We start from the raw sequence: 22098 nt of genomic DNA, 5'->3' as shown, positions 1-22098 counted from the left end.
CACAAGGATCGTGGTCAGCTAACGACTAATAGCTGATGAAGAGGAAATCAAGTTCATCGAGCTGGGGACCCTAACCTCAAAAACCTCCTTCCTTCACTCCTAGAAAAAATTGTTGAGAAATCAATCCAGTCCCAGTCAAAGTAAGATCAGTCAGAATTATTGAATTAAAAACAAAAATCTCTGCCAATCATTATTCTAATTATACTTGAATTACTGTTGTGAAATTATCACCATATAACCTATTTTGATTATGTTATTGGCACTTGCAAAACCTGCAATAAATTTCCAAGCATGCAGTTAAAGTGTTAAGGCTCGGACATTGGATTATTGATGCTTCTTAAGGTGTAAAAGTTAAAGTTTATTGGGTGTACAACATCAAAAGGCTCTAAAAGGTTAGTCTGGCTTTTTAATGAAAATAACACATCCTGGGGACTCGCTGTACGAGTCACTAAATTCAAAATCTAGCAACATTCCAAGAGCCCTGATCCATAAGAGGAGAGCTGCCGTTAACGGGTGTGGCCGGTTCGTATCCTGGTTCCTGAGAAGGCTAGTCGACCGGGGTGCGAGATCAGCATCAGCGGGGTGGACGTCCGGATGGAGGCAGTGAGCAGCTAGACGAATCTCCTCACCACCAGCTTGAACAGCCTTTGTGCAGCCCTGTCGGGTAATACCCGTGGAGACACAAAGGTCGGACCCCAGAGACGGAGAGCTGGTTTTACACAAACACAGTCATCGGAGGGTGAGCGTGTGCCGTGTATCTAAAAAGCGGGATCTGACACAGGCTAATGGTTTGCAGTAGAATCCAAGCTAGCTACTTCTTACCACATATCAATAACAAATTTACCTTCAAAATATAGATTTGTGAATAAAACTCATTATTCACATTTTTAGGGTGGTCGCCCCACATGATATCCAAATGTGACGTATACGTTGCAGCAGTTAAAAAGAGGATTTATTTGTAAAGATGAGAGAGACTACTGACCTGCATGTTGTCTCTCTGGGACCCTCACAGTGTGACTGGCTGATGCAGCATCCTCCTTGAGACGATTGTCAAAATAAAAGTTCCATAATTGTATTTTCTTGATGGTCGCCCCAGATTATATTTCAGACAATGAACATATTCAGACAAGATTTGTTTGTGTATTATGATTGAAATGTATGTACAAATGTTTTACATTTATTAACAAAGTTATGAAGCAAGTTTGAAATTATGCCAAATAGGGCAAGGATTATATTTAAATTGTTTTAATGTGATTTAAAACCAGTTGTCCAAACAGAGGTCAAGGTCAGACGGCCACCCCACATGATGTTTTCACACATCAGATGGCAGAAAATGACCAATAACCAACTTGTTTAAAGAAATAAGAGTGGGCACATGTATAAGGAAGATATTAGACATACATGTTATATTTTTATTCACTTTAATGTTTATTATTAGGTAAAAAGTTCCATCGGCCAGAAAAAGCAAGCGTCACGTCTTTGACCCGTTTGCTACTGTCTTTCAATTATTTAAGCATGTGAATGGGGGCGGGGTCTGAGCGGCTCAACAGGACTGATAACACAGCAACGACATGGACCCCGACTTGTGCCAACATCTTTTTAATGGGGGAAACAGCAGGAGCAACATGTTGATGTGAGAAAGGTTGCAAGAGCATCTGAGGTCTGCATATCCATCAAGCAAGAACCAAATGAGGCACGAGGACATTCCCTGCAACTGATGGAGCTTCAAAGACCAACAAGACTCAAACAATGTAAAGACCAACAGAGCACAACCAAGAAACAGAAAGTCCAGTGGGCCAGAATGGACCAAGAAAAGAAGTGGCAAGACCTAGACAAGGACTTGAGTTTATCCTAGAAGCAACACTTAGAGGCAGAAAAGAGTCTCACATGCACTTTCCATCATCATTTACAATGAAGCTAAAGAATGCTCTGCTTCAATCAAAAAGAGCATCACTGCAAAATCCAACAGTGAGCAACAAACAAAAAGAGCAGCAGCTTCATCACTATAGGAAAGAGCCGAAGAATGTAAAGAATAAGTAAAAAAGAAACATCACGTGGGTGAGAGGGCATGTGTCCAAAATCTACTAGACAAGAGAAAATTCAGAGGTTAAGGTGACGTGAACACATTAGGAAAGAGCAAAGAACAGGTCCCAACTGATTCATGACCCATAAGCATTTACTAAGAACCTGTTCAGTGGTGAGAAATCAGGAGAGTTAAATTCAGCTCGAGAAGAACACACACACTAATGCAATCAGAGATGTATCATTTGGAGAGTGCAAGTGGATGAACCAACAGTGGAACTGAATGTAAAAGATGTAGTGAGGAAGGCAGGAGGTGGATCAGCACCTGGACCCTCTGGTATACCACAGAAGGTGTACAAGAAGTGTCCCTGAAGCCCCTGTCACACATAGCAAGAATGTGCCGGAAGCATGCCCTGTCTACATGCTCTGTCAGAACACATCTGAAGTACCTAGTCCACACCTGCACGATGGCATCCAAAGTGCACGTAGACAGCAGGTGGATGATACAGACTGCTGTCAGACGGCCATAACAGGCGCTGGAGACTGCCCGATGTCCAAATGGTCTGGATGGCAGACCGGACCGTTGTTTTCCTCACACGTGTGCGTGTGTGTGTGGTGCATGTGCGCTCTGCGGGGGCTGTAATTGTCACTCAGCTGTGTGTGTGTGTAAATGCTGCATGGGCCACTAAGCACGTCTGCCACTGCATAGCTTCGCTCCAGAGTTTGCTGGCATTGAGCCGTGCAGTCCCTCAGACGGAGCCTTTCCAAGGAATGTTCTTTTTTCTTTTTGCTGACTTCAACACAACACAACTCTGGACACCGTGATGGTTGAATTATCACATGGAATTAATTTTTTTCTTTTGGGTGAGAGGATTCTAACTGCAGGCTGCTGTCCTGGCTTCATGCCCACATCCTGCGCTGTGAAACACTCCTGGACTGCCGTTAGAGGTAAGATGCATGTTTATTAATGGTGTCATGGCCTGACACAAACTCCATGTGATAACTCCTACAGAGTTAGAAGGTGAACATTTATTACAACGTGAGCTCTGTCCAGCTCTGAGCCTGACAGGTGCAATGACATGTTACTGCGCAGCACAGACAGAAGCAGCTGCCCGTGTTATGATGGAGAGGATAGTTCACATTATTTACGTCACCCATGGGAAGGAATGGGCACTGTACATGATAATAATTCATAATTATCATCATGATGAAGCGTGCCACACAACAGTTCCTTTGTGCCCTCGGGGGGACATTATTATATGTGGCACGCGCAGGTCATACGGGCAGGCTTTGCTATGCCAGATCCATCTTGAGGTTCCCTCGTATGCACTCAAATCATTTCGGATCCTGTTTTGCCGCCATCAGAATACGTAGATTGTGGGTAGATGGTCCTCAGATTACACATGGACCACCGCCATTCTCTGCCATTGTCTGACATGAATTTTGAACACATGCATCACACTCGGGGCCGCCGGCCAATTTTGACCGTTTTGGAACTGAAATCTGACAACTTTCGGATGTGCGTCAATTCCTAAGTCCGACGTCATTCTGCGTGACTCCAGCTACGTGTGATGAGGGTGTTACTGTGAAGGACGTTATGGCAGCTGTTAAGGAAAATATGAAAAAAAGGTGCAGTACTGGACTACTGGAAGAAAGCAGACCGGTGTTTTATCCCAAAGGAGAAGAATTCTGAAAGAAAAAGGTGAACTCACAAGTATCAGATTGCAAGTGGATATATACACATATAGGGTTATGTCTGTTTGGGACGGTGCAACATAGAAGTTTCTGAGCTCACATCACCCCCCCAGTCTCCTGATGCTCTTAATATTTGCTAGATGTGTGTGTGTGTGTGTGTGTGTGTGTGTGTGTGTGTGTGTGTGTGTGTGTGTGTGTGTGTGTGTGTGTGTGTGTGTGAGTATTTGCTCCTTAACATCCGAACAGCCCCCACTGTAGAGTGTTTTAAGTCTCGTCTGAAGACCCATTTTTATGCTTTGGCTTTTACCACCGCATGAGTGTGTGGTCCTCTGTGTGTGTGTGTTTTGGAAACTGTTTGATTCTATGGGAGGAAATATGAAGAAGCACATGAAAGGAAGAGCTCCAAGGATCTGAAACTGACTGACGCCCTGGAAACAGCAGGGCTGGAAAGCATTTTTATTTCCGGTAGAAGTAGGGTGTCACAGATTTCCTGTGAAGGCTGAAAACTCAGCGTGCCTTTGGCATCGCAGAGGGGACAAAGACTGGGAACCGTTCAGCAACACAGTGACTGAGCACCACTGTGGACCCACCAAGCGGAACATGGAGATGACAAAACATCCAGTGAAAGTGGGAACCACCTGAGAAGGTCACAAACAGTCTCACCAGATCCCATAACATCTAACTCCACTGAAATAAGCTGCTGTCACTTAGACACGAGTCTCTAAACCGAGTGTGACGGCGTCATGGTGCTAACCAAATAACAGAAAAGGCTGGCATGGGCTACGGACAACCGCTCCCGAAGCGTGCAAAGAAAATACACTCACAGTGGGCCTCATGTATCAAAGTTGCGCACTTGTGGCGTAAATTTACGGCGTAAACTTGAAATACACCAAACTCACCGTGACATGTATCAAGCAGTGCGCACCTGCCCATTTCTGGCGTACGCCTGACGTGATCTTGATAAATGCGGCGGGTGGAAACGATCGTAATTATAATAAACACGCCCATAAATATTCAGACTCCGCTTCAGACACACCCTCATTTTACGACATGGAAGCCGGGAGACGGCAATGAAAAAGAACTCCACCAATCACGGCGCGTGCCAATAGAGCGTCAAAAGCGGCCGTCGTATCAATTGTTTTGTAGTATATAATCAGTAAAGTGTTACAGTGGTCCCTCATTAATCGCTGGAGTTACGTTCTAAAAAATAGCCCGTAATACGCAAAACCGCGACGTCAGCGTTATTTTTTACAATTATTATAGACGTTTCAAAGCTGTAAAACCCCTCACTACACAGTTTATACACTTTCTCAATCAGGCATGAACATTTTCTCACTTTTCTCTCGTGTGTAAACACTCTCAAAGTTCAAACCTTAGTAGGAAAATAAGACCAAACTGTTTTCAGGCCCAAACATTTGTTTGAGAAATAAAAATAGAACGTTTTCCTATAAATAATTATGATGGCATTTAGAACTAACAAATTAATTTTAACGATCAACGAACGAGGTCGGACACATAAGAAATTATTAATAGTGACTGACCAGTATGTCACAGATCGGGCCTCTGCGTCCTGACACTGCGCCTTTTTCCACTCACACCTCGCTGCAGGTGTCTGTTTCCGAGTGACAAACACAGTTATGAGTAGTTGTTGGCGCTCTTTTTTTCTTCTGGGCGAGAAGATTCTTATAAACAGATACGCAGAACACAGAACACTGTAAAAAAAAAAAGGCATGCAAAATTGGACTAAATACTCCGCGAGACTCTGAGGCCACGACAGGTGAACGGTGTTATAGCGAGGGACCACTGTATTCTCTTTTCATATGTCAATAATTCTTGACATGTGGATATTTGCTCGCTCAATTAATAAGACACGTCTAATCTGTCAGATTTCTTTATTTTTTAAATGTATTTCTGTATTTATTTTATTGTGACAACCGAATGGAGACGACAAAACCTGATTGCAGCACGAGCGAATTAAGGGAATGACGAAACTACAGTTGTTATTATCAATTTCATAGTTTAAAACGATCACACCACATGAAGTTAAGCTCAGCTCCAGGCTCGAAGTCTGGAGAAAAAGGCGAGCAGCGCTTTCTTTGCAGTCAGCGCTGTGACCACAGATCGTGCTCGATAGACCAACAATCCTGCAAAAGCGGGATTTGTATTGATTATTATGTAGTATAATCAGGAAAGTGTTATTTATGTAACATATGCATTGATTTGTATAATGGCACTGTTTATCATGTTGATCATCTTCATTTTTATGTGGATTCCAGCGCTGGTTCATTTTGGTGTATAATTTATGCCACTTCTCAACCTGGTGTATATTTTCAGCGCAGCGTACGCTAACAACCACATTGATAAATGCCAAGTAGCGCAGCCGTTTTGGCGTACACCCCATATACGCACAAATATCGCCGTAAGCAACGTTGATACATGAGGCCCAGTATGTCAAAGGAAACGTTCAAACTAACAAACGTGAAGCTCCAGTCAACAAAATAAATCAAAGATGGAAAAATTACAACCTTTTATTAAATACTATTTAATGTGACCACTTTTCTTTGGAGGATGATTATGGGGACACAATTCAGTGTTCATCAACAAGTCCAAAAGCCGGGGTCTGTCCTGGTCTGGGGTTGTGTCGGTGACATGGTCAAAGTTCATTTACACTGTGACACCCCGTCACACACAGAATGACATCACAATTATGAATCAGTGCACATACGAAAAGTGATGGGTTTCAGTTCCAAAACGTTCTGACAGCCATCTACGAGAGTCCACACAGCTGGTCAAAATCAGCCGGTGGCCCAGAGTGTGTTGCACATGTTCAAAACCCTCTGGGCGCCATCAAGATGGGACACCTATCTGGTGGTGGTGGTCCATGTGCAGTCTGAAGACCATCTGACCGCAATTTACATATTTGATGGCGGCAAAACCAGATCCGAAATGATTTGAGCGCATATGGGGGAACCTCAAGATGGATCTGGCATGGCAAAGCCTGCCCGTATGACCTGCGCGTGCCACGTATAATAATGTCCCCCTGGATCACAAAGGAACTGTTGAAATGTATGTGGCATGCTTCATCATGATAATATTTATGAATTATTATCATGTACAGTGAAGGTTAATAGCGGCTATCAAACTGAAAGCACTGTGCACCACTGCGCACACACCGCTGCAAATCTGAACAGACTGTTATATCCACAATAGACCTTACAGATATTTGTCCATTCCTTCCCACGTGTGACGGAAATAATGTGAACTATTGTCTCCATCTTAACACGGGCCGCTGCGCCGATCTGTGGTGTGCAGCAATGCATCATTACGCGTGTCAGGCTCGGAGCTGAACGGATTTCACGCTGTAATATAACGTTTTAACTCTGTAGGAGATATGACATGGAACTACTGTGCCAGGCTGTGACACCATTAATAAACATGAATCTCACCTCCAACAGCAGTCTAGGAGTGTTTCACAGCGCGGACGTGGACATGAAGCCGGGCAGCAGCCCGTGGTTAAAATCCTCTGACCCGACTGCTGTGTGCTGAAATGACCATAAACCCCATGTGTTAATCCAACCATCGCGGTGTCCAGAGTTGTGTTGCACTGCTGAAGTGAGCCAAAACACACACAAAAAAGAAAGACTGCGTGGCACACTGCCAGCAAACTTTCAGCAAAGCTGTCCAGTGGCACACACATGCGCACGTGCGACCCACACGCGCTTAGTGGCTCATGCAGCATTATGCATATACACACACACACACACACATGGCTAAGTGATAATTGCAGCCCCACGTGTGTGTGCAGTGTGCACTGCACACGTGCGCGTGAAGAACACAGCGCTGCCTCCCAGTCCAGTCCCGTATTTTCCATCCAAATGTCTGACAGCAGTCTGTGTCATCTACATGCACTTTGGATGCCATTGTGCAGGTGTGGACGAGGTCATCCGGATGCGTTCTGACACGGCTGACCACGCCTCTTTTCCTCCCGACTGCGTCAGATTATGGCCGTATTTGCTGAGTCGGGCTGGTTCTTGCTATGTGTGATGGAGGCTTTATTTTTAGAAAAAAATGGCCCCGTCCTAAAGGGTTTTTTTTTTTTTTTTGGGGGGGGGGGGGGGGGGGGTGTTTCAGGCCTTAAATGCAGAAATGAATGAATGTTAACAAATGAAATGAAGCTGACCAGAAAAAAAAAAACATGAAACATCTTTTGTTTGCACCGTTTGTCATTAAACAGAAGTGGAGTTCAATGTAATGTTTTTTCTCATCATCCGAACATTTTCTGATCTTCCAGAAAATGTTTCCAAGGGCCGCAGTAAAAGAGAAGAAAAACCCGGCCTGTGGCGCTGACTGAAATAAAAACATGAACTGACTCAACAGGAACTTTGAGTTTTTACTTTGACTCGTGTGCCTCAGTCAGGGGCCGTGTTATTGGGCTACTCTGGCCAGTAGGTGTTGCTCTCTACATTTTGGCATCATCTTAGGATGGGAAGACACTGTTTGGGGCTTGAATCAAGTGGAAGTGTTACATCACTATAATTATTCAGCTGTAACACCAGTTTAACAAAATCAGAACTAACACAACACCAAATAAATAAAATGTGTCATCTGCTGTATTTAATGTCAGAATGTGTGTTTGTTTTCACTCACGGATACACTGCAGGTCTGGATTCCCAAAATGATTTTCCGCACATTCGTCACATCGCCGTCCTCCAAACTCTGGATGACAGGGACACTGGCCCGTCACCTGAATGCAGCAGAAAACAGGCGTGTCCAGGGTGTGGTTAATTACATCATCACCTCAGTGTGTCACGTGACGTCACAGCTTTTAGAACTCAAAAGCACAAACCAAAATCATCGAGCCAAACGGAGAGAAGATGGTTGAAGGCACAGCGACGTGTGGACGGACAGAGACACTGAAACCTCCGTTCTCACCGCGTCCCCCACCAACAGACGATTTTGCTCATTTGGATTTCATTTTACAGAATGAATTAAAAAAACTGAACGTGAGGTTTGTAATCCTCTTTGTAGACCAATTAGCTTCCACTAAATTTAGTTCCACTAACTTTCAGTCTGCTAACATTTTTTTGCTGGTACAGTGAGTAAAGCTCAATGGGAAAAACATTTATAAACCCTAAAATCATACATGTTAGTTCCTGTCTGTTGCGTGTTTTGTAACTGTCAGACCGCTGTGAGCTCGGCCTTCCCCCAGCAGAAGGGGGCGGGGCGGCTGCCAGTGTCACAGACGGAATGCCCCCCCCCCCCCCGAAAAAAAAAAAAATCAGTCCACCTGCCTTCACTGTGCATGCGTCATTTTGGACCACAGCAGCTCATCTGACTCTGAGTCTGAGTCTCTGAGTCTGACTCTCTACACTCAAAGTGATCAAATGGATTCATGTGATTATTAACCATCAGATGACAAAGTAAAACCTCTTAAATCACTCTAAAGTCAGTTTGAAGCAGAAATGAGGCGAAACTCATTGACACTTTGAAATGACGAAGCGCAGTGAACGCAACAGCTAGCAGCTTGTGTAGCCGCAGCGCTCTGATCGCTTGTCTTTTATGATGAAATAATGCTGAATTCATGAGGAAATGATTGTTGGAGAAAAGCTTCAGATATCTGTCACTGAGACAGATGACGACTGGAGGCAGTTTAAAGCAGAAACAAGGTGATAATCAGTGACACATGCGCAGTGATGGCGGGGGGACCGATTTTTAGGCGGACCATTCAGACAGTGACACCGATTACTGCTGCTGCTGCTACAAAAAAAAAAAAAAGTGTCATTTACTTTTGATGTGCAACAACACAGATGTGTTTATGAATCCCTGAAGGGACATTTCAGTCATCATAGCAGGTACCTCAGAAAGATAAAAGTAAAAATAAAACCAAACAGTAAAAATAAGAAAACAAACAAGCAATAAGAAAAACAGGTAGAAACACATATGTGCAACAGATAACCAGTGTGGGCTGTTTAATCCAGTTCAGAGGCCACAGGTCTAAACACAGGCAGATATATGAAAGAGTGTGATGGCGCTGGGCAGGAACGACACACATGACTGATCACTAGTTAGTAAGTCAGGCTGAGGTTAGGTAGCAGGTTTATCCAGCACTGAATCCATGAATGAAATCATGGCTGAAGGTTCATCAATAATTTGCTTAGCTGACCTTTAACCTTGAAAAGCTGGTCAAGGTTAAAGGTCAGCCATATGCAAACTGGTGTGAGGTCACCACATGAACCATTTATACACCATATTTGCTGAACCTGCTGTTATTTGTTCTCAAGTTGCTGCATTCACAAGTTGCATAATGGCTGGAAAACCAATTGCTATATGCCCTGCCCCCTAGAGGAGGAAACAAAAATAGTTTCAACTGTCCAACGTCTTTGTGTAACATCACATGAAGAATAGAACTGAACTCAGAGACTCTAAAGGGTACTTTGTGAAGTCCAACAAGGGTCCAGGGGCTTGTTTGTGACTCTGGAGCACAAAGCAGCTGAACAACTACAACTCCCTCTAGAGGCGACACCAGTCCATAACAGGTACCTGCTTATAGCTGGGTGGACTGAGACAAGTCCACCCAGTCTACATGTTCTTAGACAAAGTCTTATTTCCACAGATTCACCTGAAAATGTGTTTTTGTTTCTTGTCAGCATAATGCGGTGCTTTTCACCATTTAACAGCTTCGTTGGACTCATGAAGTTCTTGAGGACTTAATGAAGCGATTCTGCTCTGGACACACCTGGTCAGGTGATCTGATTATTGTGCTGTGTGCAGGTAAAGAGGGAACCTGAAGTAGTCACATTGAAATTAACCATTTACAAATACATTTCTTCATATCCTGACAGGGTTTGCTGAGCGCATGCTCCTTCATCACGGCTCGCTTCTGGAGTGGATGAACAAACAAACAGCAGTCGCAGTAAAACGTCAGCTGTAGCGCTGAGGCTGGTTGTCATGGTGACGCAGCGGGCATGTTGAAGTGGTTCCAGGGACTGAAAGAAACCTGCAAAGAAAGCTGGTGAGACCTGGAGCAGCTTTTAGCTTTGAGGGCATCTCGAGGTTCTTACCTTATGGCAGATGTTTGAAAATGTGTGAGCAGGATCACAGCTGCAGGGCTGACAGCCTGAAGCCCCGCCCATGTTCCAGTAGCCATCCTCACACTGATCACAGAGAACCCCGGTCACACCGGCCCTGCAGGGACACTGTCCCGTCTGTGAGTTGCAGAAGCAGGGACTCCCCAGAGGACACTGTGTCACCTCTGTACCTCGACGGTCGCAGGAGCATTCTGGGAAATAAATTAGAATAGGTCATAAACACTGGGCCCTGATCGGTCCTGAGATGAACTGGTGCTCGTCCTGATGCCTGCATCCTGTCATGTTAAGTAAACGAGAGTCTACAACTCCCCCTGGAGGGGACTTGTGTCCATCACAGCAACACAACACCTTTACAGCTGGGTGCACTGACACTGTGCAGATGATAAACTTGGTTCATGCACATGGAGATGACTGGTGATGGAACTCAGGTCTGTCTCACAGACTAGCAGGTCAACGTAACCCCAAACCATCAGACTTCAAATGATGTCAAATCACATCAAATCATAGTTTTACCAAAATCATATTCATATATGTTTTCCATAACATGGGTGGTAATCAGTTTAATTTTTTATGGAATGCCCCTTTAAGGTAACTAAAATTTGTGAATTTGGTACTAATAATAAAAAAATAATGTCAGTGGGTGTACTGAACTTATTTTGAATGGTTCTGATACTTGAGGTATCAAGTGTATGTTGTGTAATGGAAACAATGAATCATAAAAAATGATTTGAATAAATTAGCCAGTGTACTCCAAAATGTATCTGTCTTCTTTGCTTTTGTATTTGGATTTTCTTTATATTCACAAAAAACATACTTATGCAATTTTTATATTTAATTAATGTGCTTGATGTAAAAGAGGCCGATTATGATCAATTTTGATGTCATAACCATTTTGAAGTTGGATAAAGTTAATCAATAGACCCATCTTATCTGACATAATTGTATTTTCATAGCTAAGACTGGCATAATGGTCTATGTAAGTTGTCTTATTGGTTTTCTTGTGCAAGAAAACATATAATTAGACACCAAAATTGTCATAATCGAACCATCATAACAGATTTTATGAATCTGACCCTTCACGAAAAGTGAGTTGACCTTTCCACATTTTCGGTCACTGTGATGTAACGCAAGGTCAGAAATAGGTCAAACTATATATTTTTGAACTCTACTCGTCAAGATGAGTAATTTGATATGCATATCAAAAGGATTGGACCAAACCTCCAGCAGAACCTGAGCCTGGTTCTGCTGGAGGTTTCTTCCTGTTAAAAGGGAGTTTTTCCTTCCCACTGTCACCAAGTGCTTGCTCACAGAGGGTCGTTTTGACCGTTGGGGTTTTTCTGTAATTATTGTATGGCTTTTGCCTTACAATATAAAGCGCCTTGGGGCAACTGTTTGTTGTGATTTGGAGCTATATAAATAAAATTGATTGATTGATTGATTGATTTTTTGAATTATGACCCAAAAATGGGGGTTGTTGGCCCAAAAATGGCCAAAAAATGATTTTATTTTTGGCATCGCCCTGATGTGAAATCTTACTATACAAGTATAAGGACTTGATCTAGCATAGATGCCTGCTTGTAAAAAAAAAAAAAAAAAATGCTGAAAAAAATTTTTTGAAGCACTTTTCTGCCTTCTGTCGGCATCACTTGATTGTGTTGGATTTAAAATTACAAATAGTTTGAGTTCAAACTATTGCAGCACTTTGTTCCATTTTGCTGTTTGTTAAAATATGATGATGAACAGCTGTTGAAGTTAAAAGCTGCTCATTGAAATCTGTGTTGATAACTTTAAGGCCTCTTTTTTTTGCTCAGGTGCTGTGGGAGATGGCTGCCTCTCCAGTTTGACCTTCTTTTGCTCTTTTTTCCTTTCCTTTCTACACTTCTGCTCTCCTCACAAAGACATTGTGTGCTTTCTACACATCCCATGGATAGTTTTAACTTTTCAACACTACCAGCAGCCAGCTTTTTGACTTATTCAAGAGAGGAACTACTGGCTCTGAGAACAAAGGGACAAGCCGGGATACGACACCCCATCCGGGCAGAGCTGAGGAGGACACCAAGGGGCTGCAAGACTGAAGCTAAAGGCTAGGCTAGCAGACAACCAGAGGCGCTACAAACCATCGATTCACTCCGAGATCATGGGAAATGCGAACTCATTGCTGAACAAGATCAATGAGCTGTTCACACTGAAAAACCAGCAGATTTACTGTGAGAACAGCTTGTTAGTCTTTATGGAGACGTGGCTAACCCACCTCGTACCGGACGTGGACCTGCTGGGATTCACTGCTGTGAGAACCGACAGAGACACTAAAGCGTGCGGGAAAAGCAAAGCTGGGTCTTATCATGAATGTGGTGTAACTCAGGACACATCTCCACAAAGACCGTCTCGTGCTGCCAGGACCTCGAGCTGCTAGCTGTTAGCCTGCGGCCATACTATCTACCAAGGGAGCTGAGTCACGTGATCACCGTCTGTGTTTACATCCCACCGAGAGCAGAAGATTGACGGCGTCACAGCAAGGCTGTAGACAAAGCACCCTGAAGCACTGAAGTTCGTTTCTGGGGACTTTAATCATGCAACTCTGGACTCTACTTTGGCTGCTTTTCACCAGCCTGTGGACTGTCCAACAAGAAAGAAGAGGACAATAGACTTACTGTATGTTAATGTGAGGGATGCAAACAGAGTCACACCCCTCCCCCCTCTAGTCTGACCACAATCTGGTCCATCTACAGCCACAGTGCACCCCCCTGGTCCAAAGGCAGCTGGTAACCACTCGCTCCGTCAGGAGGTGGTTTCTGAGAGACTGTCACAACACCACGGTCTGGGATGAGCTGATCAACCCGCACAGTGAGGACACAGAGGGGCTGGCACACTGTCTGACGGACTATCTTAACTTCTGTGCAGACGTGGACGGCCCAACCAAGACTGTCCGCTGTTACCTCAGTAACAAACCGTGGGTAACACGGGAAGTCAAAGCTGTCCTCAACAGAAACAAGGCCGCCTTCAGGAGCAGAGACGTGGAGGCGATGAAGGCACCACAGCAGGAGGTGAAACACTGCATGAGGGAAGCAAAGGACAACTACAGGAGACAGATGGAGCACAAGCTGAAAGAAAATAACATGAGGGAGGTCTGGAAGGTCTGAAAACATCACAGGCCATAACACAAAGACCAGAGTCACAGGGGGGACAACGGGAAGGGTGAAGGAAACTTAACAACTTCTTCAACCGGTTCACCCAGTCCACGCCCCCCACCATCTCTCTTTCTTCCCTCAACACACCTCCCACAGAGCCTCCTCCCCCTCCCACACCTCAACACAACTTCCTCCATACATCATTATGGACCAGATCAGAGGACAGCTGAGGAAGCTTCATCTCAGGAAAGCAGCAGGCCCGGACAAGGTGTGTCCCTGACTACTGAAGACTGACCTAGAGAACCACTACAGGGTATCTTCAACCTCAGCCTGCAGTTAGGGAGAGCACCAGCCCTCTGGAAGACCTCATGCATCTTTCCAGTTCCTAAGAAGAACTGGCCCAGTGAGCTGAATGACTTCTGACCAGTGACACTCACTTCACACCTGATGAAGATGTTGGAGCAGCTGTTCCTCAGCCTCCTCAAACTCCAGGTGCAAAGTATGTCAGGCTGAGAAACACCACATGTGACACTGTAATCAGCAGCACCGGAGCACCCCAGGGCACAGTGCTGGCCTCATTTCTCTTCACTCTATAGACCTCAGCCTTCTGCTACAACTCCGAGCTGTGTCACATCCAGAAGTTTGCAGATGACACAACCATTGGTGGATGCCTCAGGGATGACAGAGAGGAGGAGTACAGGAGCCTAGTGAAGGACTTCGCTGTCTGGAGCCACACAAACCAGCTACAGCTCAACACCTCAAAGACAAAGGAGCTGGTGATTGACTTTGGGAAGTCTAGACCAAGTGCGCGACCAGTTCTGATTGAGGGAGCTGAGGTGGAGGCTGTGTATTCCTAGAAGTACCTCAGGCTGTGGTTGGACAGCAGACTGGACTGGACAACCCACACCAACCATCTGTAGAGGAAGAGACAGAGCAGACTGGACATTCTGAGGAGACTGCGGTCATTTAATATCCGCAGAAAACTCCTGTGGATGGTCTACCTGTCCGTAGTAGCCAGCGCCCTCTTTTACGCTGTGGTGTGCTGGAGGGGGCAGCACATCCAAGAAGGACACATCCAGGCTGGACAAACTGATCAGGTGGACTGGATCTGTGGTTGGCATGAAGCTGGACATTTTGTTGACGGTGGCAGAGAAGAGAACACTGGACAAACTGCTGGACATTATGGACGATGCCAGTCAGCCTCTGCACACCGTCATCAGCAACCAGAGGAGGAGGAACAGGAAGACGGAGGAACAGTAGTAGCCAGTAGCGAGCAGTATATGTAGTATACTGCTAAATATTTGTGTATTTAAATTTATATTTGAAAATTGTTTCCTACTTTCACTTTTGATATTCTGTGTGCTTCTTAACCTGTGTGCTGATATACAATGCTGCTGGAACCTCAATTTCCCAGAGGGAGTCTTCTCAAGGGATCAATAAAGTTCTGTCTAATCTAATCTTCAGCTTCCTTCTTATTGACTTTTGTAAAACTTGACCGAACCTTTTGGCGTCTTTACCTTTGCAGTTCCGGTTCACAGCGTCACCATAGTAACCAGGCTTGCAGTTTTGGCAGCGCAGGCCTGTTGTGTTGTGGAGACAGTGCAGACACTCCCCTGTGACATCATTGCAGGCGTTGCGATCATTAGGATCAACGTTGTTGTTGCAGGGACACTCGTCACAGCGGGATCCTGGCAGGTTCAGGTCTCCATAGAACCCGGGACTGCACCTGTCACAGCGTGAACCTGGCATTCACAGTCACTTTGGTTATTCTGATTCAACGGGCCACGTTTACTTTGACACAATGAGTCACTTGTGCTTGAAAAAAAACAAAAAAACAGAACCCACAGATTCTTCAAGGTTTGTGCTCCTGCCGGCTCTATCATATTCATCATTTAGCGCATTTTTTAGAAAGAGCCCATAAGTAATAGGACAAATGAAATATAAGTGTTATTTTAAATTTTCCATACTAATTTCTCAACATAAGTCTGGGGCTGAGCAGACTTGTACAGTAATAACATCTATTTCATTTTCATTTACTGATTTATTTCATTCATGCTAAATCGGCTAAGAGCTAGTAGCTGCGCTAAGCTAGCGGATTCCTAAAAACACGCAAAGTGAATAATGTGTAAATAATTTAGAGGTGATTCAGCAGAAGGAGTGCTTTAGTTAAGGCACGTAAAGATTACACTGGGAAACAAATCGTTATCTAGATAACTAGATCAATCTAACTGCGCAGATTAAACAGCTAACAGATACAGAAAAACACCGCTGTGCTCCGGAACAGGACGTGATACAATACCGCAGTGAGAGCCAACCACCAGTAGAGGCAGATAAAAGATGACAGGTAAAATGCGGTGTGGCCAACAGAGATGAGGACGTGCAGGTGCAGGACAAGAGAGTGCAGGGATCAGAGGGAGACAAATGAAACAAGACATGAATACATGAGAACAGAGATGAGGAGTGCAGACAAGAGAGTGCAGAGACAACATGGACATGACTAATAACCAAAAACTAACAATACTAAAGAAACAAGACCAAGAAGAACTAATGGACAAGGGATGCATGGACTCTTGACAAGACAAGATTACTACTTGACCATAAATAGAAAAGCAGGCATCAAGAAAATCAAAGGACTGAGACTAGAACAGAACTGACATGAATAATACAACCAAAGACTAATGTGGTAAACCTGACAAATCAAACTAGTGACATAAGCAATCATGAAACAACAATCAAAAACAGCGCATCAAAACTAAACTAAACAAGAACGGAACTCAACATGTGGCTGAAGTGTGATGAACAGAAAACAACAAGCTGTGAAAAAAGCAAAATAAACAGATGATCAAAAAGCAGACAAAAAGAAATCAATAAGGACAGACTGACAGAAAATCATAATGACCACAGATGGAGCAGGAGTGAATCATGACAATCTCATGCAGGACGACTACTTTGTGTCCCGAAGGTGAATAAGAAGTCTGTGGGTCACAGAGCTTTCTCTTATCGTGCCCCTGTTCTGTGGAATGATCTCCCTGCATCAATAAACAGTCAGATTCTGTGGAGACCAGACTTAAGACGCACTTATTTTCCCTTTCATATGGCTAGCATACTGGTATAGTTTTGTTTTACGCTTTTTACTCTTTTAATTCATTTTATTAGTAAACGGAGCGTGCTGTGGCCTCAACTTCACCTAAAGTCTGGGTCTGTTAGTGAAGCTTAGGGCTAGTGGCCGGCGATCACCTAGTATTTCTCTGTTTTTCTTGTTTAATGCTGACAAATTATACTGTATTTTTGTCTTTCTGATGTCTGATTCTGTTTTTTTTTTTTCTCTGTTTGAGGTGCAGCTCCATCCAGAGATGGGTGTGGTGTGTGTTCCTGAAACCCTCCTGTCCTGTGCACCGGCAACATTTCCTGTTTGTTCGTTTTGTGACTTGTTCTGTAATTTGTGTCTGTATCATGGCCCAAGCAGAGGGTCACTGCTTTGAGTCTGGTCTGCTTGAGGTTTCTTCCTCAAATCATCAGAGGGAGTTTCTTCTTACCACTGTTGCTCTGGAGGTTAGTAAGGTTAGACCTTACTTGTGTGAAGCACCTTGAGGCAACTCTGTTGTGATTTGGTGCTATATAAATGAAAATAAATTGAAACTGAAAATATTGATACAGTTTATGCAACAATATTGTGTGATCCAAGGTATCAAATGCTTTTTGAAAGTCTGCAAAGATGCTCACAAAATAATGCTTTTTTTATCCATAGCAATTGAAATTTCCTCACTCAAACTGCTCATAACTGCTGTAGCAGTTGAGTGATAGAATGACATCCATGGTGACAATTACTTAAAATGTTGTATTTATTTAATAATTTATTAATTCTATTCACAATTAACTTCTCAAGAATTTTAGAGAACTGTGGGAGTAATGACATGGGTCTGTAATTCAAGACATCATGCTTATTTCCCTTTTTAAAGAGTGGGATTATTTTGGCAGTTTTCATGGCATCCAGAAATAAAATAACAAATTACAGATATATGTAAAAGGATCAATGATTTCAGCTGGAATTTGCTTTATCGGTTGTATATTTCTATGTGTATAATCAGTTGATTTTTCCTGTCTGGAAAGTGGAATGTTGAGCTGACTGACACACAGTCTGAGCACATAAACTTACCTCTGCCACCTGGATGAGCACGTAGAGACATCGGAAGGAAAAGTCCTACCTGTGTGTCCCTTCCAGCAGACGCAGGCTGGACTGTCAGATTCTGGGTCATGCTGGCAGAAAGTGGCAAAGAATCTTTGACTCCCCAGAATGTCTGGACACAGGCAGGGCCGACACGGCTGTCGAGAAGTTGGATTTCCAACGTATCCTTCAACACACCTGCAGCAGATGAAGATCAAAACTCAATGAAATGACTTTCATGGTATCTTCATGCAGAACATAGGACACTGCAGTGTTCAGTCAGCAAAAAGAAAAACTAAGAACTGACACCCAGAAGTTAAGGTGCATCCATAAAGTAGTCACAGCACTTCACTGTTTCTACATTTTATTCTGTTACAGTCTTATTCCAAAATGGATGAAATTCCCCCCTAGATGTCTACACACAATATCCCATAATGACAATGTGGAAATAGACACTGGGACACGTCATGAATATGTAATTTTTCATTTTCGTGCAACACAGGAGGGGGCAACCTAAAACTGGTATGAGTTTGTAGGAAATGCATCCCTGACCATGAATATCAATCAAATCAAATCAAATCAATTTTATTTATATAGCGCCAAATCACAACAAACAGTTGCCCCAAGGCGCTTTATATTGTAAGGCAAGGCCATACAATAATTACGGAAAAACCCCAACGGTCAAAACGACCCCCTGTGAGCAAGCACTTGGCTACAGTGGGAAGGAAAAACTCCCTTTTAACAGGAAGAAACCTCCAGCAGAACCAGGCTCAGGAAGAGGCAGTCTTCTGCTGGGACTGGTTGGGGCTGAGGGAGAGAACCAGGAAAAGACATGCTGTGGAGGGGAGCAGAGATCAATCACTAATGATTAAATGCAGAGTGGTGCATACAGAGCAAAAAGAGAAAGAAACACTCAGTGCATCATTGGGAACCCCCCAGCAGTCTACGTCTATAGCAGCTAACTAAGGGATGGTTCAGGGTCACCTGATCCAGCCCTAACTATAAGCTTTAGCAAAAAGGAAAGTTTTAAGCCTAATCTTAAAAGTAGAGAGGGTGTCTGTCTCCCTGATCTGAATTGGGAGCTGGTTCCACAGGAGAGGAGCCTGAAAGCTGAAGGCTCTGCCTCCCATTCTACTCTTACAAACCCTAGGAACTACAAGTAAGCCTGCAGTCTGAGAGCGAAGCGCTCTAATTGGGGTGATATGGTACTACGAGGTCCCTAAGATAAGATGGGACCTGATTATTCAAAACCTTATAAGTAAGAAGAAGAATTTTAAATTCTATTCTAGAATTAACAGGAAGCCAATGAAGAGAGGCCAATATGGGTGAGATATGCTCTCTCCTTCTAGTCCCCGTCAGTACTCTAGCTGCAGCATTTTGAATTAACTGAAGGCTTTTCAGGGAACTTTAGGACAACCTGATAATAATGAATTACAATAGTCCAGCCTAGAGGAAATAAATGAATGAATTAGTTTTTCAGCATCACTCTGAGACAAGACCTTTCTAATTTTAGAGATATTGCACAAATGCAAAAAAGCAGTCCTACATATTTGTTTAATATCCGCTTTGAATGGCATATCCTGATCAAAATGACTCCAAGATTTCTCACAGTATTACTAGAGGTCAGGGTAATGCCATCCAGAGTAAGGATCTGGTTAGACACCATGTTTCTAAGATTTGTGGGGCCAAGTACAATAACTTCAGTTTTATCTGAGTTTAAAAGCAGGAAATTAGAGGTCATCCATGTCTTTATGTCTGTAAGACAATCCTGCAGTTTAGCTAATTGGTGTGTGTCCTCTGGCTTCATGGATAGATAAAGCTGGGTATCATCTGCGTAACAATGAAAATTTAAGCAATGCTGTCTAATAATACTGCCTAAGGGAAACATGTATAAAGTGAATAAAATTGGTCTAACAGAACAAGCACAGAGATGAGTCCACTGTCTGAGGCCATAAGAAGATCATTTGTAACCTTCACTAATGCTGTTTCTGTACTATGATGAATTCTGAAACCTGACTGAAACTCTTCAAATAGGCCATTCCTCTGCAGATGATCAGTTAGCTGTTTTACAACTACCCTTTCAAGAATTTTTGAGAGAAAAGGAAGGTTGGAGATTGGCCTATAATTGGCTAAGATAGCTGGGTCAAGTGATGGCTTTTTAAGTAATGGTTTAATTACTGCCACCTTAAAAGCCTGTGGTACATAGCCAACTAATAAAGATAGATTGATCATATTTAAGATCGAAGCATTAATTAATGGTAGGGCTTCCTTGAGCAGCCTGGTAGGAATGGGGTCTAATAACATGTTGATGGTTTGGAGGAAGTAACTAATGAAAATAACTCAGAACAATCACAGAGAAAGAGTCTAACCAAATACCGGCATCACTGAAAGCAGCCAGAGAACGGTATGTCTTTGGGATGGTTATGAGTAATTTTTTCTCTAATAGTTAACATTTTATTAGCAATGAAAGTCATGAAGTCATTACTAGTTAAAGTTAAAGGAATACTTGGTTCAATAGAGCTCTGACTCTTTGTCAGCCTGGCTACAGTGCTAAAAAGAAACCTGGGGTTGTTCTTATTTTCTTCAATTAGTGATGAGTAGTAAGATGTCCTAGCTTTACGGAGGGCTTTTTTATAGAGCAACAGACTCTTTTTCCAGGCTAAGTGAAGATCTTCTAAATAGTGAGACGCCATTTCCTCTCCAACTTACGGGTTATCTGCTTTAAGCTGCGAGTTTGTGAGTTATACCACGGAGTCAGGCACTTCTGATTTAAGGCTCTCTTTTTCAGAGGAGCTACAGCATCCAAAGTTGTCCTCAATGAGGATATAAAACTAATGACGAGATAATCTATCTCACTCACAGAGTTTAGGTAGCTACTCTGCACTGTGTTGGTATATGGCATTAGAGAACATAAAGAAGGAATCATATCCTTAAACCTAGTTACAGCGCTTTCTGAAAGACTTCTACTGTAATGAAACTTATTCCCCACTGCAGGGTAGTCCATCTGAGTAAATGTAAATGTTATTAAGAAATGATCAGACAGAAGGGGGTTTTCAGGGAATACTGTTAAGTCTTCAATTTCTATGCCATATGTCAGAACAAGATCTAAGATATGATTAAAGTGGTGGGTGGACTCATTTACTTTTTGAGCAAAGCCAATAGAGTCTAATAATAGATTAAATGCAGTGTTGAGGCTGTCATTCTCAGCATCTGTGTGTGGATGTTAAAATCGCCCACTATAATTATCTTATCTGAGCTAAGCACTAAGTCAGACAAAAGTTCTGAAAATTCACAGAGAAACTCACAGTAACGACCAGGAGGACGATAGATAACAACAAATAAAACTGGTTTTTGGGACTTCCAATTTGGATGGACGAGACTAAGAGTCAAGCTTTCAAATGAATTAAAGCTCTGTCTGGGTTTTGGATTAATTAACAAGCTGGAATGGAAGATTGCTGCTAATCCTCCGCCTCGGCCCGTGCTACGAGCGTTCTGACAGTTAGTGTGACTCGGGGGTGTTGACTAATTTAAACTAACATATTCATCCTGCTGTAACCAGGTTTCTGTAAGGCAGAATAAATCAATATGTTGATCAATAATTATATCATTTACTAACAGGGACTTAGAAGAGAGAGATCTCATGTTTAATAGACCACATTTAACTGTTTTAGTCTGTGGTGCAGTTGAAGGTGCTATATTATTTTTCCTTTTTGAACTTTTATGCTTAAATAGATTTTTGCTGGTTACTGGTGGTCTGGGAGCAGGCACCGTCTCTACGGGGATGGGGTAATGAGGGGATGGCAGGGGGAGAGAAGCTGCAGAGAGGTGTGTAAGACTACAACTCTGCTTCCTGTTCCCAACCCTGGATAGTCACGGTTTGGAGGATTTAAGAAAATTGGCCAGATTTCTAGAAATGAGAGCTGCTCCATCCAAAGTGGGATGGATGCCGTCTCTCCTAACAAGACCAGGGTTTCCCCAGAAGCTTTGCCAATTATCTATG

The 22098-nt window shown here is 43.3% G+C and overlaps 1 protein-coding gene across 1 annotated transcript in view; it reads right to left on the bottom strand.

The window, feature by feature from the left end:
- Window positions 1-22098, bottom strand: part of lamb4 (laminin, beta 4) — a 320650-nt gene that overhangs the window by 153209 nt on the left and 145343 nt on the right. The window contains exons 22-25 of the mRNA XM_034175562.1: window positions 18139-18296; window positions 15451-15675; window positions 10779-10996; window positions 8365-8461 (exon numbers count right to left, since the gene is read on the bottom strand). Of these exons, the coding sequence (XP_034031453.1) occupies window positions 8365-8461; window positions 10779-10996; window positions 15451-15675; window positions 18139-18296 (698 nt within the window). The remainder of the gene's footprint in view (window positions 1-8364; window positions 8462-10778; window positions 10997-15450; window positions 15676-18138; window positions 18297-22098) is intronic.

The sequence above is a fragment of the Thalassophryne amazonica genome, chromosome 8 (assembly GCF_902500255.1).
Source record: "Thalassophryne amazonica chromosome 8, fThaAma1.1, whole genome shotgun sequence".
NCBI classification, from domain to species: domain Eukaryota; kingdom Metazoa; phylum Chordata; class Actinopteri; order Batrachoidiformes; family Batrachoididae; genus Thalassophryne; species Thalassophryne amazonica.
This window is presented reverse-complemented; position numbering and strand designations above follow the sequence as displayed.